Below are 15,094 nucleotides of genomic sequence, written 5' to 3' on the forward strand. Positions count from 1 at the left end.
TACAGTTAAAGTCCTGCGTTACAGTTACATATTAGTCGGCTATCCTTATCCTTATCTTTTTTTATCACTCAACTTTCGCTCTCTTTCTCCTGTTGTCTCTTCCTTTCCCTCTTTCTCACTCCTCTCTCACCTTTTGTCGTAACAATCAGTAGGATTCTCTTTCAATCTACCTTCTACAGCCTCTCCTCTTGTTGGGCCTCGATCCTTTTGATGTTAAGCTACCACACTTCCAGGAATTCCTATGAGGTCACTTTTTGTTTACCGTAACTATTTGGAAACAAAATGGCTACCACAGTTCCCGCCAAAGTCGACGGAGAAAGTCTTAAATTATTCTTAAATTGTTCACATCAGCATCCAAGTCAAGTCAAATTTCTTCGATCTGAACGTTTCAATGATGAATTCCAATGAACCAAAACATGAATTAGGCACGAATTTGTTGTAAAAATTCGAATAATGATGAACTTGGTAAAGAGACAAAAACACAAGCAACCCCCCCCCCCCCCCCGCGCATGCGTACCAAAAATTTTAGACTTATCAAGACTAAAGACAGATCATAGCAAAGATACCTTCAGACCAGAAATAGCCTTGATTACAGGTTGTATTGTGACGCCAGAAATACACTGAGAAGTTACACAAGGAAGCTTAAGAGCGATTTTGAGGAGAGTATTTCAAATGAGATCCAAGAAAACCCAAAAGCCTTTTGGAAATACACCCAATCGAGAACAACAATAAGAAGCGGGGTAGGTGATCTGCGGGACAGTAATGGAGACCTGCAAAACGAGGACATTATAAAAGCAGAAATAATGAACAAATTCTTCTGTGGTGTATTTACACATGAGGACACTAACCATGTGCCAGCATTGGAGACAAGACATTACAGCGAGGCACTTGTCAGTATAGTTATAAAGAAAGAAGACATACTGAAAAATATTATGAAGCTTAACCCAGGCAAATCAGCAGGACCTGATGGACTCCACCCTCGAGTGCTAAGGGAAATTGCGAATGGAATTGCCACACCGCTTCAAATCATATTCACAACGTCGTTACACAACGGGAACTTGCCACAACAATGGAAACTTGGACAGGTTACTCCAATATTTAAAAAAGGTGATAGAAACACTCCTGGCAATTATCGACCTGTGAGTCTGACAGCAGTTCCGTGCAAAGTGATGGAGGCAATAATTAAGGAACATGTGATGGAGCATATGGTCACAAACAATCTGTTCTGTGATGAGCAACATGGCTTCGTGCCCCGGAGATCATGCATAACACAACTAATTACCTGCATTGATGAATGGACAGACGCCTTGGATAGGGGAGAACCGATGGATGCGGTATACCTCGACTTTAAAAAGGCATTTGACACTGTACCCCATGAAAGGCTCATTCAAAAACTACATAGCTATGGCATCAGAGGAAAGATAAACGAATGGATATCTAACTTTCTGCACGACAGAAAACAGAGAGTCTCACTGAACGGGCACCATCACAGTGGTTGGATGTCACCAGCGGCATTCCACAGGGGAGTGTTCTGGGTCCAGTATTATTCGTGGTATTCATCAATGATCTACCTGATGTTGTAAAAAACGTGATCAGAATATTTGCTGACGATACAAAGTTGTTTGGACCTGTAAGAACAGAAAGTGACCGACATACTATACAAGATGATATCGACAAATTATCAGACTGGTCAGACAAGTGGCTGTTAAAGTTTAATGCAAGCAAATGCAGCGTAATGCATCTTGGTTACAAAAATCCAAAGCACACATACAGAATGAGAGACGATAACGGAGTGTACCAGCAGCTAGGGGAAACAGAAGTAGAAAAGGATTTAGGAGTGCATGTAGACAACAGACTATCCTTCCACCATCATGTCAACTGTGCAATAAATAGAGCAAACAGAACTCTCGGAATTATTAAAAGGACATTCACCAGCAGAAATAATGATATTATTAGGCGGCTCTACACTGCTCTGGTACGACCATCACTTGAATATGGTAATGCACCGAGGATATCACAGCATGTCGGTGACATGGATAAAATTGAAAGGGTACAAAGGAGAGCAACGAAGCTTTGTTCAGATTTGAAGCATCTACCATATGAAGATAGACTGAGGTATCTCAAACTACCATCATTGTACTACAGAAGACAAAGAGGAGACATGATACAAGTATATAAGAAAATAAACGAGAAAGATAGAGTAGATAGAGAGCAAATACTACCAGAGAGCACATTTAATAGAACGAGAGGACATAGCGACAAATTAAAAAAAAGACAGGCCAGATTAAATGTAAGAAAATTTTAAAAAATCTCAATAAAATGATGTGACGACGTGCTTGTTTGATTCTAATTATTGCTTCAAGCAAGTCACGGTGACACTATTTTTTAAAAGAATATAATATAAAAATCTTAACTTGCAGACAAGAAATTCCACGGAATTACTTTAAGACGCACATACAGCATCTGTAATTATGGAAATAAATAGTAATCCATCATCTTTACACACAACAATATCTTGTTATATATTCAATATGCTAGTGTATCTAAAAGAAAAAAAATCCGTACTTGAGCGATATTCATGAAACGTGTCTATAAAATATAATACAATTGTGATAGAAACAAGCACGATATCACAGCATAAATGTAGTACCAGGATGCTTTAAAATGATGCTTAGCGGAGTTATTTTCAATAGGCAGTAAAGACCCTTCCTCCACTTGTCTAACAATGTCCTTGAAACGACTCAAACACATATGTAGTTTACCATCTTGCAAGGAAATGCCATCTACACCCTTTATTTTTACTTTCCAATCTAAGACTTGTATCGTGAATACCAACTCTTTGTCATCAACGGTTGGTTTTGAAATAAGTTGTAATGACACAAATGGACACACTAGGATTGGGCTAATTATGATACCATCTGACGGAAAGATCCATTCTCTCTCCATTTTCTTGTTACTTTTCTCACGACATTTGTCGAAGCCGGATTGCTCTCTGGAAAAATTACACATCTCCCATCCAGAACACATCAAACGCAGCTGTATTTCTTGATCGGGATTTGAGATATTATTGTCAAAAGTGACATTATTTATCGATAAACTCGTCATCCAATTTACCAATTTGTTTTCTAAGTCATCTCTTAATAGTTTGGATGCTATAAACCCAATCTCCACTGTAATCTGCTGCTCCAATGAGACGAAGCCATCGTTCGTGTCACACTCCTTAGTCTCAAGTGTAACGAGGCTGGCTACACCTCGGGCGAAATACTTATAGAAAAAAGTATTATATATACCACTATCAAGTTTGTCCAAAAAGAAACTAGGTACCGGTTTCGTTGGCCAAAATACAAAATATCCGTAGTAAGTAAATTTTTTAATATCTTCTATAGCTGTTTTACACAATTCATTGTCGTTCACAAGCAATTTACCTGGTTCACATGTAACCGGCGTACATTTGTCCTGAAAAGGAAGATGTTATCAACATTTTTAGAATATGATATCAGAAGGATTTGATTTTGGACACCCCCCCCCCAGAAAACAAACAAAACAAACCAAAAAAAAAATCAAAAAATCAACAAACAACAAAAAACTCCCCCCCCCCCCCCCCCCAACAATAAACAAAACAAAACAAAACAAAAATCAACCAACAAACCAAACATAACGAAAACAAAGGAAAATACAGTTACCGAAAATAAAAACATTTGTGAAGGGCCATTCAAATATTATTCTTACATATTTTCATGCCTTCTCCCACTTTCTTACTTTTTTCTTACATTTGCGACCGTCTCTCCCCTCCCCCCTCCCCCCTTTCTACAACGTGCAATGTAATTTTACGTTTTTCAATATTCATAATTTTAATATACGGAAAGTATACATAGAAGTGAACAGAACAGAACAAAATACTAATCACGAATCGTTTCGGGTTCAAACCCCTTCTTCAGCTAATAACAATAACAATTGAAACACGACGTGAAATCCAGAAAGAAAGTTTTGAGTGGGTTTAACCCGATGTACAAAACTCATAATTTATTTTGTTATGCTGACATGGCGGTTTAAAAAAAAAAATAAAAACCCGAATTTTGCAAGGAAAATCTCAAATTTTGCAACCTAAAAACAGCAAAATTTGCAAAATTTAATTAATTTGATTAATTTTCCTAAAACCAATAATTAGTTCATGAAAGAGAAAGGTATTTGTTTTTAAGGATTTCACGCCGCTCGCAACAAATGTAAGGTCATATTAATATCAGCACCTGTAAAAAAGAAGAAAATGGGATGGTAAAAAAGAAACTATGATTAATTATCTTTCACGTTCTACACGAGCTATCAAATTAAAAGAAGAAAAAAAATCGTTTTTGTTTCTTGCCTTTTAAAAAAATTAGTATTTTTTTTTTTTTTTTTTCTCTGCAAAATCTCGAAAAAATTGCAAAAAATTGCTAAGATTACAGATTTTGCGGCCGCAAGCGATTCAAAAAAACTGCCATGCCAGGTTGTGGGCTTAAGAAAGATTTTGAACCCTGAAAGTTTTATATTTGATAGTTCAATCTTTTTTGTAGCTGTTATATTCAGATTTGTATATTACCTTTTGTTCACTTTGACTTTATTCTACATCCTTTTACATATCTTTTTCACCAGATTGTAAAAAGTATGATTATTGTAGTAAAAAAAAACCGTTTAAATTAAAAGTATTTTAATATCAACTGATATTTTGAGTAAGGAAAACATTGATACTCAGTATTGTGTCTTTATTAATGGGGGTCCTGATAGGTCAGTTAGTAGAATACTAGCTTCACACACAAAGGGACCAAGATCGATCCCAGGTGCGGTCGAGATTGTTTTTCGAGCAACCCCCCACCCCTTGTTCACTCAGCAGTAAATGGGTAGCTAGATCTGTTAGATATGGCGGAAAGTACTTTGCGATAGACTAGCGTCCCATCCAAAGGGTAGCAAAGCAATTGCTATTGTCCATTTCACGCTACAGAAGCCGGGATAAACTCCGACTCCATGGGCGTTACGCTCTGAAGGACTACTAAAGAGTCTTTATTACTAATGAAAGCATCTAAATAATATAAACATGTACAAATCAGTTGCAAAAACAAAGAAACTCAGGGACAGGACTAGAAATTATGGGATCAACACATCAACTTCAAAAATGCAAAGCAAAGGATGAAATTAGATATAATCTATTCTTTAGAAAATAGGATTGGGAATTAACAGTGTTTCGGAAGGCACAGAATTACTGTCAAATCTAAAGATTATAAAACTAATTTTTTACAGATTTATATATGCGTGACTAACCAACTTTTCTTGAAGAAAGGGTGATTCTATTATCTGCTGACTCAAGTGATAGGTCGTAATGCTTTGTCCTTGCTGTTGTGTTTTTTGAGGGACAACAGAATAATATTGTGGAACCACTCGACCCAATAGCGGAAAGTAAATTTTGTGATAGAACATTGATTACAGAATATAAGTTAAATAATAATGATAATAATACTAATAAATAATAATAATAATAATAATAATAGTAATAATAATAGTAATAATAATAATAATACTATATAATAATAATAATAATAATTAATAATAATAATAATAATAATAATAATAATAATAATAATAATAATAATAATAATAATAATAATGATAATGAAATAATAATAATAATAATAATAATAATAATAATAATAATAATAATAATAATAATAATAATAATAATAATAATAATAATAATAATAATAGGAGTACTATTACATTTGTTCAAGCCACCCCAACCCCCTTTCATATCATTTCCTTACAGTTGCTAACCCCCTCCCTTCTTACACCTCAGAAGCGGGTGGGGGTATTAGCAATTATTAATATTATAGCAACAGCTCCTAAAGGTTACACTACGATGTTATGAGAATCTACCCAATCTTCGGGAATTTTCCACTCTCATGAACGGTTCTGTAACCACCACCCGGTAGCTGCATCACAAGGCAATCATAAACTAGATGCTCTGCAGTCTCCGAACCATTACCACATTGAGTGCAAGTGGGCGCTGCCGCCACAACCAACAGATGCAAAGTGGGTATTTTTCTTCTTCTTCTTCTTCTTCTTCTTCTTCTTAATTATTATTATTATTATTATTATTATTATTATTATTATTATTATTATTATTATTATTATTATTATTATTTATTATTATTATTATTATTATTATTATTATTATCATTATTATTATAATTATTATTATCATTATTATTATTATTATTATTATTATTATTATTATTATTATTATTATTATTATTATTATTATTATTATTATTATTATTATTATTATTGTTATTATTATTTTTAATATTATTATCATTATTTTTTGACAGCCCCTGAGCCATAGTCTGCTGCTTGTCGCCAAATATCTCCTTTTTACTGATGAAGAAGCCCGGAGGTTTGTCTTTCAGATCAGAAGGAACCATATTCTTCCATTTCGATATTCATCTTGTAAGTCTGGGAAGCCATATAAAAGACCAGTCAGATTTGCATTCGGCTTTCATGTACTTGATGCACTGATCTCTGTTTTCTGCCTTACGGTTGAGAGTAGGAATATCGATTCTTTTCCGTTCTTTAATGTTGTCAACACAGTTCTTGCTTTGCCTCCCTCTTTCTAGTATGTCCTGAAATATTGTTTTGATCATAGAGTCGTTCTGTGTTACATGGCAAAATCACGAGCGCTGTCTCTTTTTGATGATGACAAGTAGGGGCTTTTGTGGACCTTCCATCTTTCTTATTTCATCGAGCACATTTTAATTTGTATTCTTTTTCTTTCCAGAAAATATCGAAGAGTGATCCGTGACATTTATCCTCCAAGGCCTGTAATATATTCGTGGACTACTGACATTGTCAAGCTTTCGCATCTATTTAGAATCATCGATTGAATTATGGATTCGAATAATTTTGTTGGAAATGTGACGTTACTGCTCTTCCATATTTGATTCAGTTTAGCCATAGACGAAGTTACCATTTGTTATTTCCCATGTTTAATAAGGGTGGCACCCGGGTATTTGAAAGCGTTGACTTCTTCTAGTTGCTATTCATTCATGAAGATCCGATGCGCTGTTGACAAGTATTTTGCTTTTTTTTTCTGCGCTGATCTCCATCCCATAAGATTTTTGCCTTTTTGACAAGTCTATCAGTCAGTTCTTGTAGTTCTAGGTTACTTCCTACAAGGTCTAAATCATCAGCAAAGAGGAGGTTACTTATTGGTCGCACACCTTTTGATATTGTAGAGTGAAAATTGTGATGTTTTCCAGGAACAAATTGAAGAAGACCAGCGAATGAAGGCACCACTGTCTTACACACTGTGGTCTTCAAAGACTAGCCAATCTGATTATTGAGAGGGACAGCTTTGCTGGATGATTTGTAGAGTGTTTGAATTGCTAAGATGATTCCTTCCTCAATCCCAAAGCCCTTAAATACCTACCAAAGATCGCCGTGTCACACTCAGTCAACTGCCTTTTTGAAATCAATGAAATTGTGGAATTGATATTTCTTGTCTAAAGGATGTTTTTTTCATTGGTATTTGGCAGTTAAATATATGTTGCTTCTTCTGGATCTGAACCCAGCCTGCTCTTCAGCTAAGTGGTTCTAAGCTTCTCTTTTTCAGATGGTTGAGAATAATCCTCAGCATGATTTTGTTTTCTTCTCTGCTTCTTCATTAGTCAATATCTCCTACTTTTTTGTGTGCCTAAAATCAATAATTGATGTGCTTCATTTACAATTTATATATATAACAAACAGGTAGTCGTATTTACAATTAATTTTCTTACCTTGGAATCCGTTACGTTATGTTCCCAACATCCATGACTTTTAACCGTATTCTTATCTTTGTCAGGGTTGAAGGGAAGATCGTTGAAATAAAAAATTCTGCCTTGGACTCTGTCAAATCGTTGTTGGTATTCCTTGCAGTCTTTACCGGATAAAGCATCAAAACCATTGCATAAATGACAAAACAGATTTTTAGCTTTAAAGACTCGTAGTGAAGGAATGTCAGGTAGGCTATGGCAGAGGCGTTCAAGGACTGGGTGAGAACGATCTGGACACGAGCTATAGAACAGTTTACCTCCAAAAGCTATATTATTATAACTTGACCCACATATACCACCATATATATCGATTGCAGTATCATGACATAATATTTCATTACGTGATTTTTTCCGGCTTTGCTGGATTGTTGATTTCAGCCACTCGAATGGATCTACAAAATGGCGAACATTGTTTAGGAATGAAGAACACGATACTGTCTCCACAAAAGGTTTCAGTCCATCAGTTATATTCTGTCTCATACTTATTATGAGAGAGCTATTTGAGTCTAATCCTAATTTGAACCCATTACATAAACCACAGAATATATTATCAAAAACTAATGCAGTCGTGACATCTATAGCTGGAACTAAGTGTTCTAAATCGGTATGAGTCGATTTATTTTCACATTTGTCTCGGATTATCGGATCTTGCCAAGTAGCTAAACATCCATCAGTACGGATGTATTCATTTTCATATGTTCTGTTAAAGAGATCGTGCATTTCATCATATTTTCCATTGACCGACAGGCCTCTCTCCATTACAAAATCCTTATTTACCCAATCTGCTGAAGGGCAACATGTGCCTTTGAGAATGCAATCTTCATCACACGTACAAGGAAAACAATAGGGATCACTGCAACAAGTATATCGGTCGTATACAAGTTTTCCATCCACACATTTACGACCACAAAAAGATGTGTGAATTATTGGCCAGTTCTTTAGTGTTATATCATCGATTGAGACTTTTTCTGCTCCAAAAAAGTAGAATGCAGACACAAGTGAGTTGTTCACAAGTATAATTCGGAAAAGTCTCAATAGGCATAAGTCACATATCCTTGCCATTTCTGGAAAATTCTGCAATAATAATCAGCGATCTTACATTATGATCATTATCAGTTAATAATGTTAACAATAAAAAAAAATCAAAACATGTTAAAATGGAATTAAAATAACTAGACCACAAAACAAAGGACGCTTAAATGTTAATTTACAGGCTATGCAAAAAAATTAACAAGATTTGAAATTGTTACAAATACTTGGAAAGGTGCGTGGACATAAACATTCAGCCAATTACCCTCATTAATTTTTAAAACGCTAATCAAAATAAACAAAAAAACAATTACCTACTTCTCCTCTTACGATTCTTTATCTTTGAGCGATTCATTTTCCGTTTGAAATTACACTCATGAGAATCACACACTAGGTGATAGACCAATGGCGGCTGGTAATAGTGAGCAGGGTGGGCAAACACCAGCCTGTTTTTTCAAGTTCGATGCTGAATTACCAGATCCGAAATAATCTAAATTATGTTAGATAAGTTACTTCGTACTGTAATTAATGGTTGTGTATATTTGATAGATTGCGAATCATCATACACCCCATAATATACAGAGCAGGATACGCTCCGGTAATTTTACCCTCCCCCCACCACCCCACTCCGCCCACATCATTGTACCGCACAGGGAAAAAAATTCACTCAAATGTGTTTTTTAAAATCAGATCATTCTTTTTAAGATTGCACATTTTTCGCACTAGAAAGTCTTAATGTTTTGTTCAATTTAATCGTTTTGATAACAAGTTGAAATTAAAAGTTCAGAGCTTGAGCCAGTTATCGGCACTTTTATGTGTGTAAAGGATAATTCAACATTTAAAACAACGTTTTGATGACACTGGATCTGATGGATACATAGAATCACGAAACACATGTGAAATGTGAAGGGATTCGGCCAGTGCTGCCAGGTGCCTTTGCAAAAATCCCGCCAACTTTATGCCAGAAATCGGCCAAAATAGCGGGAGTTAAAATGTCTGATATTGTTTTTAACTTTCGGCTAATCTGAATTAGGTTGTGTAATATAGATCTCGACCAACAGTACACTTACAATAGCAATAGGTGCTCTTAAAAGTCACTTTATGGGTGGGGGGGGGGGGGGGGGGGAGATATATTGCTATACTTTTTAAAAGGCTGTACAAATCATAAGAAATCCGCCCAAAAATTGAAAGTGACGCCTCAATTGGAATCCAGCGCTAACCGCAAACGTACTAGTCTGTAGTCTGCCCTTCCCTGCATATAGCGCTGAAGCAGATGCGACACTGCCATACCTTCCAATTCATTACTTATACAAAGCACTTTCAACCTCTCTTCTATATTCTTCCCGTTTTCTTTGTGTACCGAATAAAAGCCAGAAGTTTTTATTCAATATTTTCATACCATGTAATTTGTTTTCAATTTTATTGTCAATGGACATAAATGAGATAATGATAACGATAATGATGATGATGATGATGATGGCTGTGGTGATGATGATGATGATGATGATGATGATGGTGGTGATGATAATGATGATGATGATGATGATGATGATGATGATGATGATGATGATGATGATGATGATGAGGATGATGATGATGATGGAATATCTATTGTGGCCATCATCATCATTATTGTCGTCTTCATCATGATTTTTATCAACATTAATACACTAACATGAATATTTATATTAAAACAATAACGCTGATTAAAAAAAAACAACAACAAAAAACAACAGCAGCGATGATGCGGATGATGGTGATGATGACGGTAATACTAATAATAATGATAATAGTAATCATAATAATAATAATAATAATAATAATAATAATATATAATAATAATAATAATAATAATAATGATAATAATAATAATAATAATATGATAATAATAATTAATAATTATATAATTAATATATATTATATTATTATATATTATTATTATTATTATTATTATTATTATTATTATTATTATTATTATTATTATTATATTATTATTATTATTTATTATTATTATTATTATTATTATTATATTATTATTTATTATTATTATTATATATTATTATTATTATTATTATTATTATTATTATTATTATTATTATTATTATTATATTATTAATTATTATTAATTAATATAATAATAATAATAATAATAATAATAATAATAATAATAATATAATATAATAATAATAAATATAAATAACAATAACAATAATAATACTATAATATAAAATAATGATATAATAATAATGTTCATAATAATAATGTTCATAATAATAATAATAATAATAATAATAATAATAATAATAATAATAATAATAATAATAATTATAATATTGAGCTTTTATATAGCGCAATATCCACTTAACGTGCTCAAAGCGCTTTACAAGGGGTCCCTGGTCAACAGCAACATTTAACATGTAGGACGAGACATGACGCCTGTTAGGCGATATTACAATTTTTCGGACAAAGACAACGCTGTTAACGGCCAGGTACTCATTTTACACCTGAGTACGGTGAGAGAATGTGAGTAAAGAGTCTTTTCCAAGGACTCAACTATGCGTCGAGCGAGGCTCGAACCCAGGACCTTCCTATCCGAAAGCGAGTGTCATACCACTAGACCACATAGCCGCACATAATAATAATAATAATAATAATAATAATAATAATAATAATAATAATAATAATAATAATAATAATGTATTGTGTATGTGTGTTGATGGTGTGTTAGTTTGTGTGTGTATTAGAAATATTAAGACAAGTCAATATAAGAGAGAAATGATTGATGTCTATTAAAGAATAAATAAATACTAAAGGAATAAATTTTAAACCGGAGTAATCTGAATAATAATCGGTTTTAATTTAATCTGTCTACTATCTATTAATTTTCTTTTATTAAAATGTAGTATTTATTGCTGTTAACCCTTCCTCCTACATACAAACTACGAATAAACTAGGTTCTCTTTCTCCAACATGCCATCAAATAATTCTTTCAAGACAATAGCGCCGTGCGTGGCACAGTCATTCTCAGCGGCTCTTCCCCGAATTTATTTACTCCATGGTTGGAGACAGGACAATAAGTGGTATACCAAGGTCGACAACTGTAAAAAAAAATGACCCCACAACAAAACGCAATTTGCGCCACTATCTACAATCAGCATGCGAACCTTCAATACCCGCAGCCAAGGTTTTTATGGAGTTTCAAGAGATATCGTACTCGGACTCGGACGTTTACAAGGACAGAGTATACCAGCCTTATTATAGACTGTACATGCCAACATTTTGACTCCTGTAAAAATACAACGCAATTTTCAATGGACTCAAAACTCCAGAAATGACCCCTGAAAAGTTTTTCTGTTGAATCACAGTTTTTGCTCAATAGATTGATGATGTTGATGATGATGACGATGATGATGATGATGATGATGATTACGACGACCACGATGATGATAATAATTATAATAATAATAATAATAATAATAATAATAATAATAATAGTAGTAGTAGTAGTAGTAGTAGTAGTAGTAGTAGTAGTAGTAGTAGTAGTAGTAGTAGTAGTAGTAGTAGTAGTAGTAGTAATAATAATTATCATAATAATAATAATAATAATAATAATAATAATAATAATAATAATAATAATAATAATATAATAATAATAGTAATAATAATAATAACAACAACAACAATAATAATAATAACAATAATGATAATAATAATAATAATAATAATAATAATAATAATAATAATAATAATAATAATATAATATATAATAATAATAATAATAATAATAATAATATAATAATAATAATAATAATAATAATAATAATAGCCTTAAAAGCTTTAAAACTTTCATTTCAACTTTAGATTAGTATTTGACATCAGGCCCTCTTCGACATACTACTGTTCTGGTTTTGAGATCTACCCAGGGTTATTGTAAGATGATGCTGTGACTGAATATAAAACAATTATCAAGACTCACGTTGATATTGCTTGTCTCAAGGAGAGTTTTTACAACTGATTTGTGTTGTTATATTAACTTCGGTAGTCAAACTGTCTTGTGTCTGACCTACCTACTTGAATTGCTAAATCAATAGGAAAATCGACAAATCAAATTAAGTGCCACAGTGTTGTCATCTCCTGATAGGCAATTATTTTGTTGTGAAATTATGAATTTTTCATGCATTTTAGGTTAAATGAAGGAACGACGAAGAAAGTTTATCGTTGTCTGGAGACAAAAAAACCCCATTGCCCCTCCCTACCTTACAAAAATCCTTACGAAATATTCGACAACCCTACTGTTGTGTTCTTCCAATGTCCCCAACCGTTTGTCATCCACACGAATTCGATAGAGCACACTTTTTTTTCATTATTCAAGCCCTTGCATTATCCTGTTTTTTTTTTCTATCCTGAAATGGATGATAGCAGTTGCTTGATACCATTTGGATAGGACACTAGTCTATCACAATGTACTTTCTCTCAGATCAAACAGATTCAGCTACCGAAACACTGCTGGAAAGACGGAGAATGGAAGTTAGAAAATAATCTCACTTTCACCTGGGATCGACCTCTTCCCATTTGCATATGAAGCGAGTGCTCTACCACCTGAGCTATCGAGACCCTGTTTAATTTATTCACGTTTTGGAGGGTATTGGTTTTGTTGTTGTATTTGTTGTTGTTTTGTTTTGCTGCATTTCAACACTGCGATGACTCAAAATCTCTCTCTCTCTCTCTCTCTCTCTCTCTCTCTCTCTCTCTCTCTCTCTCTCTCTCTCTCTCTCTCTCCCTCTCTCTTAGCGTTACTCATATGTTTCATTCCTTTCTATCTAATGCACGCACCACCCTTCTCACCCCTACTCTTCCAAATTTCGATTTCTCTCTCTCTCTCTCTATATCTCTGTGTCTCTCTCTCTCTCTCTCTATCTCTCTGTCTCTCTCTTTTTTTTTCTCAACGTTACTCGTCTGTTCTAATCTAAGCACCGCCCTTCTTACTACTATCCTTCCGAATTTCGATTTCTCTTCAGTTTTCTCTCTTTCTGAATCTCTCTCTCTCTCTCTCTCTCTCTCTCTCTCTCTCTCTCTGAATCTCTCGCGCTCTCTCCCCCCCTCTCTCTCACTCTCCCTCTCTCTCTCTCTCTCTCTCTCTCTCTCATACCCTTCCTAACTCTCACTCTCTCACTCTATCTCTCGATCTTATCTTGTAAAAAATCATGACTATCAAATACGTAAAACACAAATTATCGAACCAGTAGGGAACAAAAGTGTGATGTCAAAATACTGGTTCCAATCGCATTGGAAGTGTGAAATTAGTCTTCAGGAGGACTGGAAGCATCCATTGTGCTATTGATCTTCTGGTTTTAGAGTAATGGATCTTATTTTCTAGCTGAGCTATATGCTAGTCGTCAATAAAGGTAATTATCCTCGCTCTTTTACGCCAGTTAATCATAAGAATATTCCTATACATTCTTCTACTAAAACAGTTATACCACCTTATGATTCGACATGTAACCTATTCATTGTTAGTCTCCAAAGGCCTGATTGCACACTACCAAGTAATTAGGAACCGGAAGAGAGGAACGTCTGACATCACGACTTCTGCTTCCCATAATTTCCGCTTCTCTCTCCACCCCCACCCCATCCTTGTATTCACCTCATCCACCCCCACCCCATCCACGTCTTTATTTCAACAACCTCCACCCCATTCTCGTCTTTAACTCACCCTTCTCTTCTCTTCCCCCCCCCCCCACCTTCTTACTCCATTATCTTCCTCCTCCTCTCCTCTTCACTTTTTAATTTTTGTTACCCATCCCGCCTAACCCCTACCCCTCGCCATGTTTGCGTTTGCAGCAAATTAAAAAAAAAAATCTTTAAATTCGTCAGATTAAAAATAAAATGAAAATGAAATGCCATCAGTGTAATCGTTCCACACCTGAGCCCCGTTTTGGTTATAATGTTAACGGATTGTATTTTTTATAATATCATTTCTTTTTACAACTCAAAAATCTTATTATATTGATCAATGTTTATAATTGCATCTCAAGGCAGGGAAATCAATTAAAGTGTTCTTGCAAATGTCTCGTAATCCAAACCAAAGACTTGCCTGTATGACAATTCTGTCCGTTCTCTGACAAAACACAATTTTCCATATTGCTCAAAAAAATTTAAAAAATTCATACATCGATTGATTTAAATAGTACTAAACCAACGTGCATTTATATGCAGGTCTGATTACCCAA

At 34.2% G+C, this 15,094-nt stretch overlaps 2 protein-coding genes across 4 annotated transcripts in view; one reads left to right on the top strand and one right to left on the bottom strand.

Moving 5' to 3' along the window:
• The window catches only part of LOC144970379 (uncharacterized), a 13,163-nt gene extending 255 nt beyond the window's left edge, over positions 1–12,908 (bottom strand). Inside the window, exons 1-3 of one of the 3 annotated variants that reach the window (XM_078909955.1) lie at positions 12,841–12,908; positions 7,800–8,909; positions 1–3,456 (exon numbers count right to left, since the gene is read on the bottom strand). The exon at positions 1–3,456 is cut by the window's left edge and continues 255 nt beyond it. In XM_078909955.1, the coding sequence (XP_078766081.1) occupies positions 2,590–3,456; positions 7,800–8,897 (1,965 nt within the window). In that variant the 5' untranslated portion in view covers positions 8,898–8,909; positions 12,841–12,908 and the 3' untranslated portion in view covers positions 1–2,589. Of the gene's footprint in view, positions 3,457–7,799; positions 8,910–12,708 lie in introns of all 3 variants that reach the window. The other 2 variants (XM_078909954.1, XM_078909953.1) reach the window with 2 other exon arrangements.
• Positions 1,775–2,447, top strand: LOC144971743 (uncharacterized). The gene is made up of 2 exons (XM_078912816.1): positions 1,775–2,170; positions 2,421–2,447. Exons 1-2 carry the CDS (start codon positions 1,775–1,777, stop codon positions 2,445–2,447), a joined length of 423 nt encoding a protein of 140 aa, XP_078768942.1.
• Positions 12,909–15,094: the final 2,186 nt, after the last annotated feature.

Source organism: Berghia stephanieae, chromosome 4 (assembly GCF_034508935.2).
Source record: "Berghia stephanieae isolate SIO BIC M18660-M18661 chromosome 4, UCSD_Bste_1.3, whole genome shotgun sequence".
Classification (NCBI taxonomy): Eukaryota; Metazoa; Mollusca; class Gastropoda; order Nudibranchia; family Aeolidiidae; genus Berghia; species Berghia stephanieae.

What these genes read in the sequence shown, in the direction of transcription:
- LOC144971743 (XM_078912816.1), top strand. Translation starts at nt 1,775, where the DNA reads ATGAGAGACGATAACGGAGTGTACCAGCAGCTAGGGGAAACAGAAGTA. An exon ending in AAAGAGGAGACATGATACAA is followed by an intron (nt 2,171 to 2,420) that starts GTATATAAGAAA and finishes CTTAACTTGCAG; the next exon opens with ACAAGAAATTCCACGGAATT.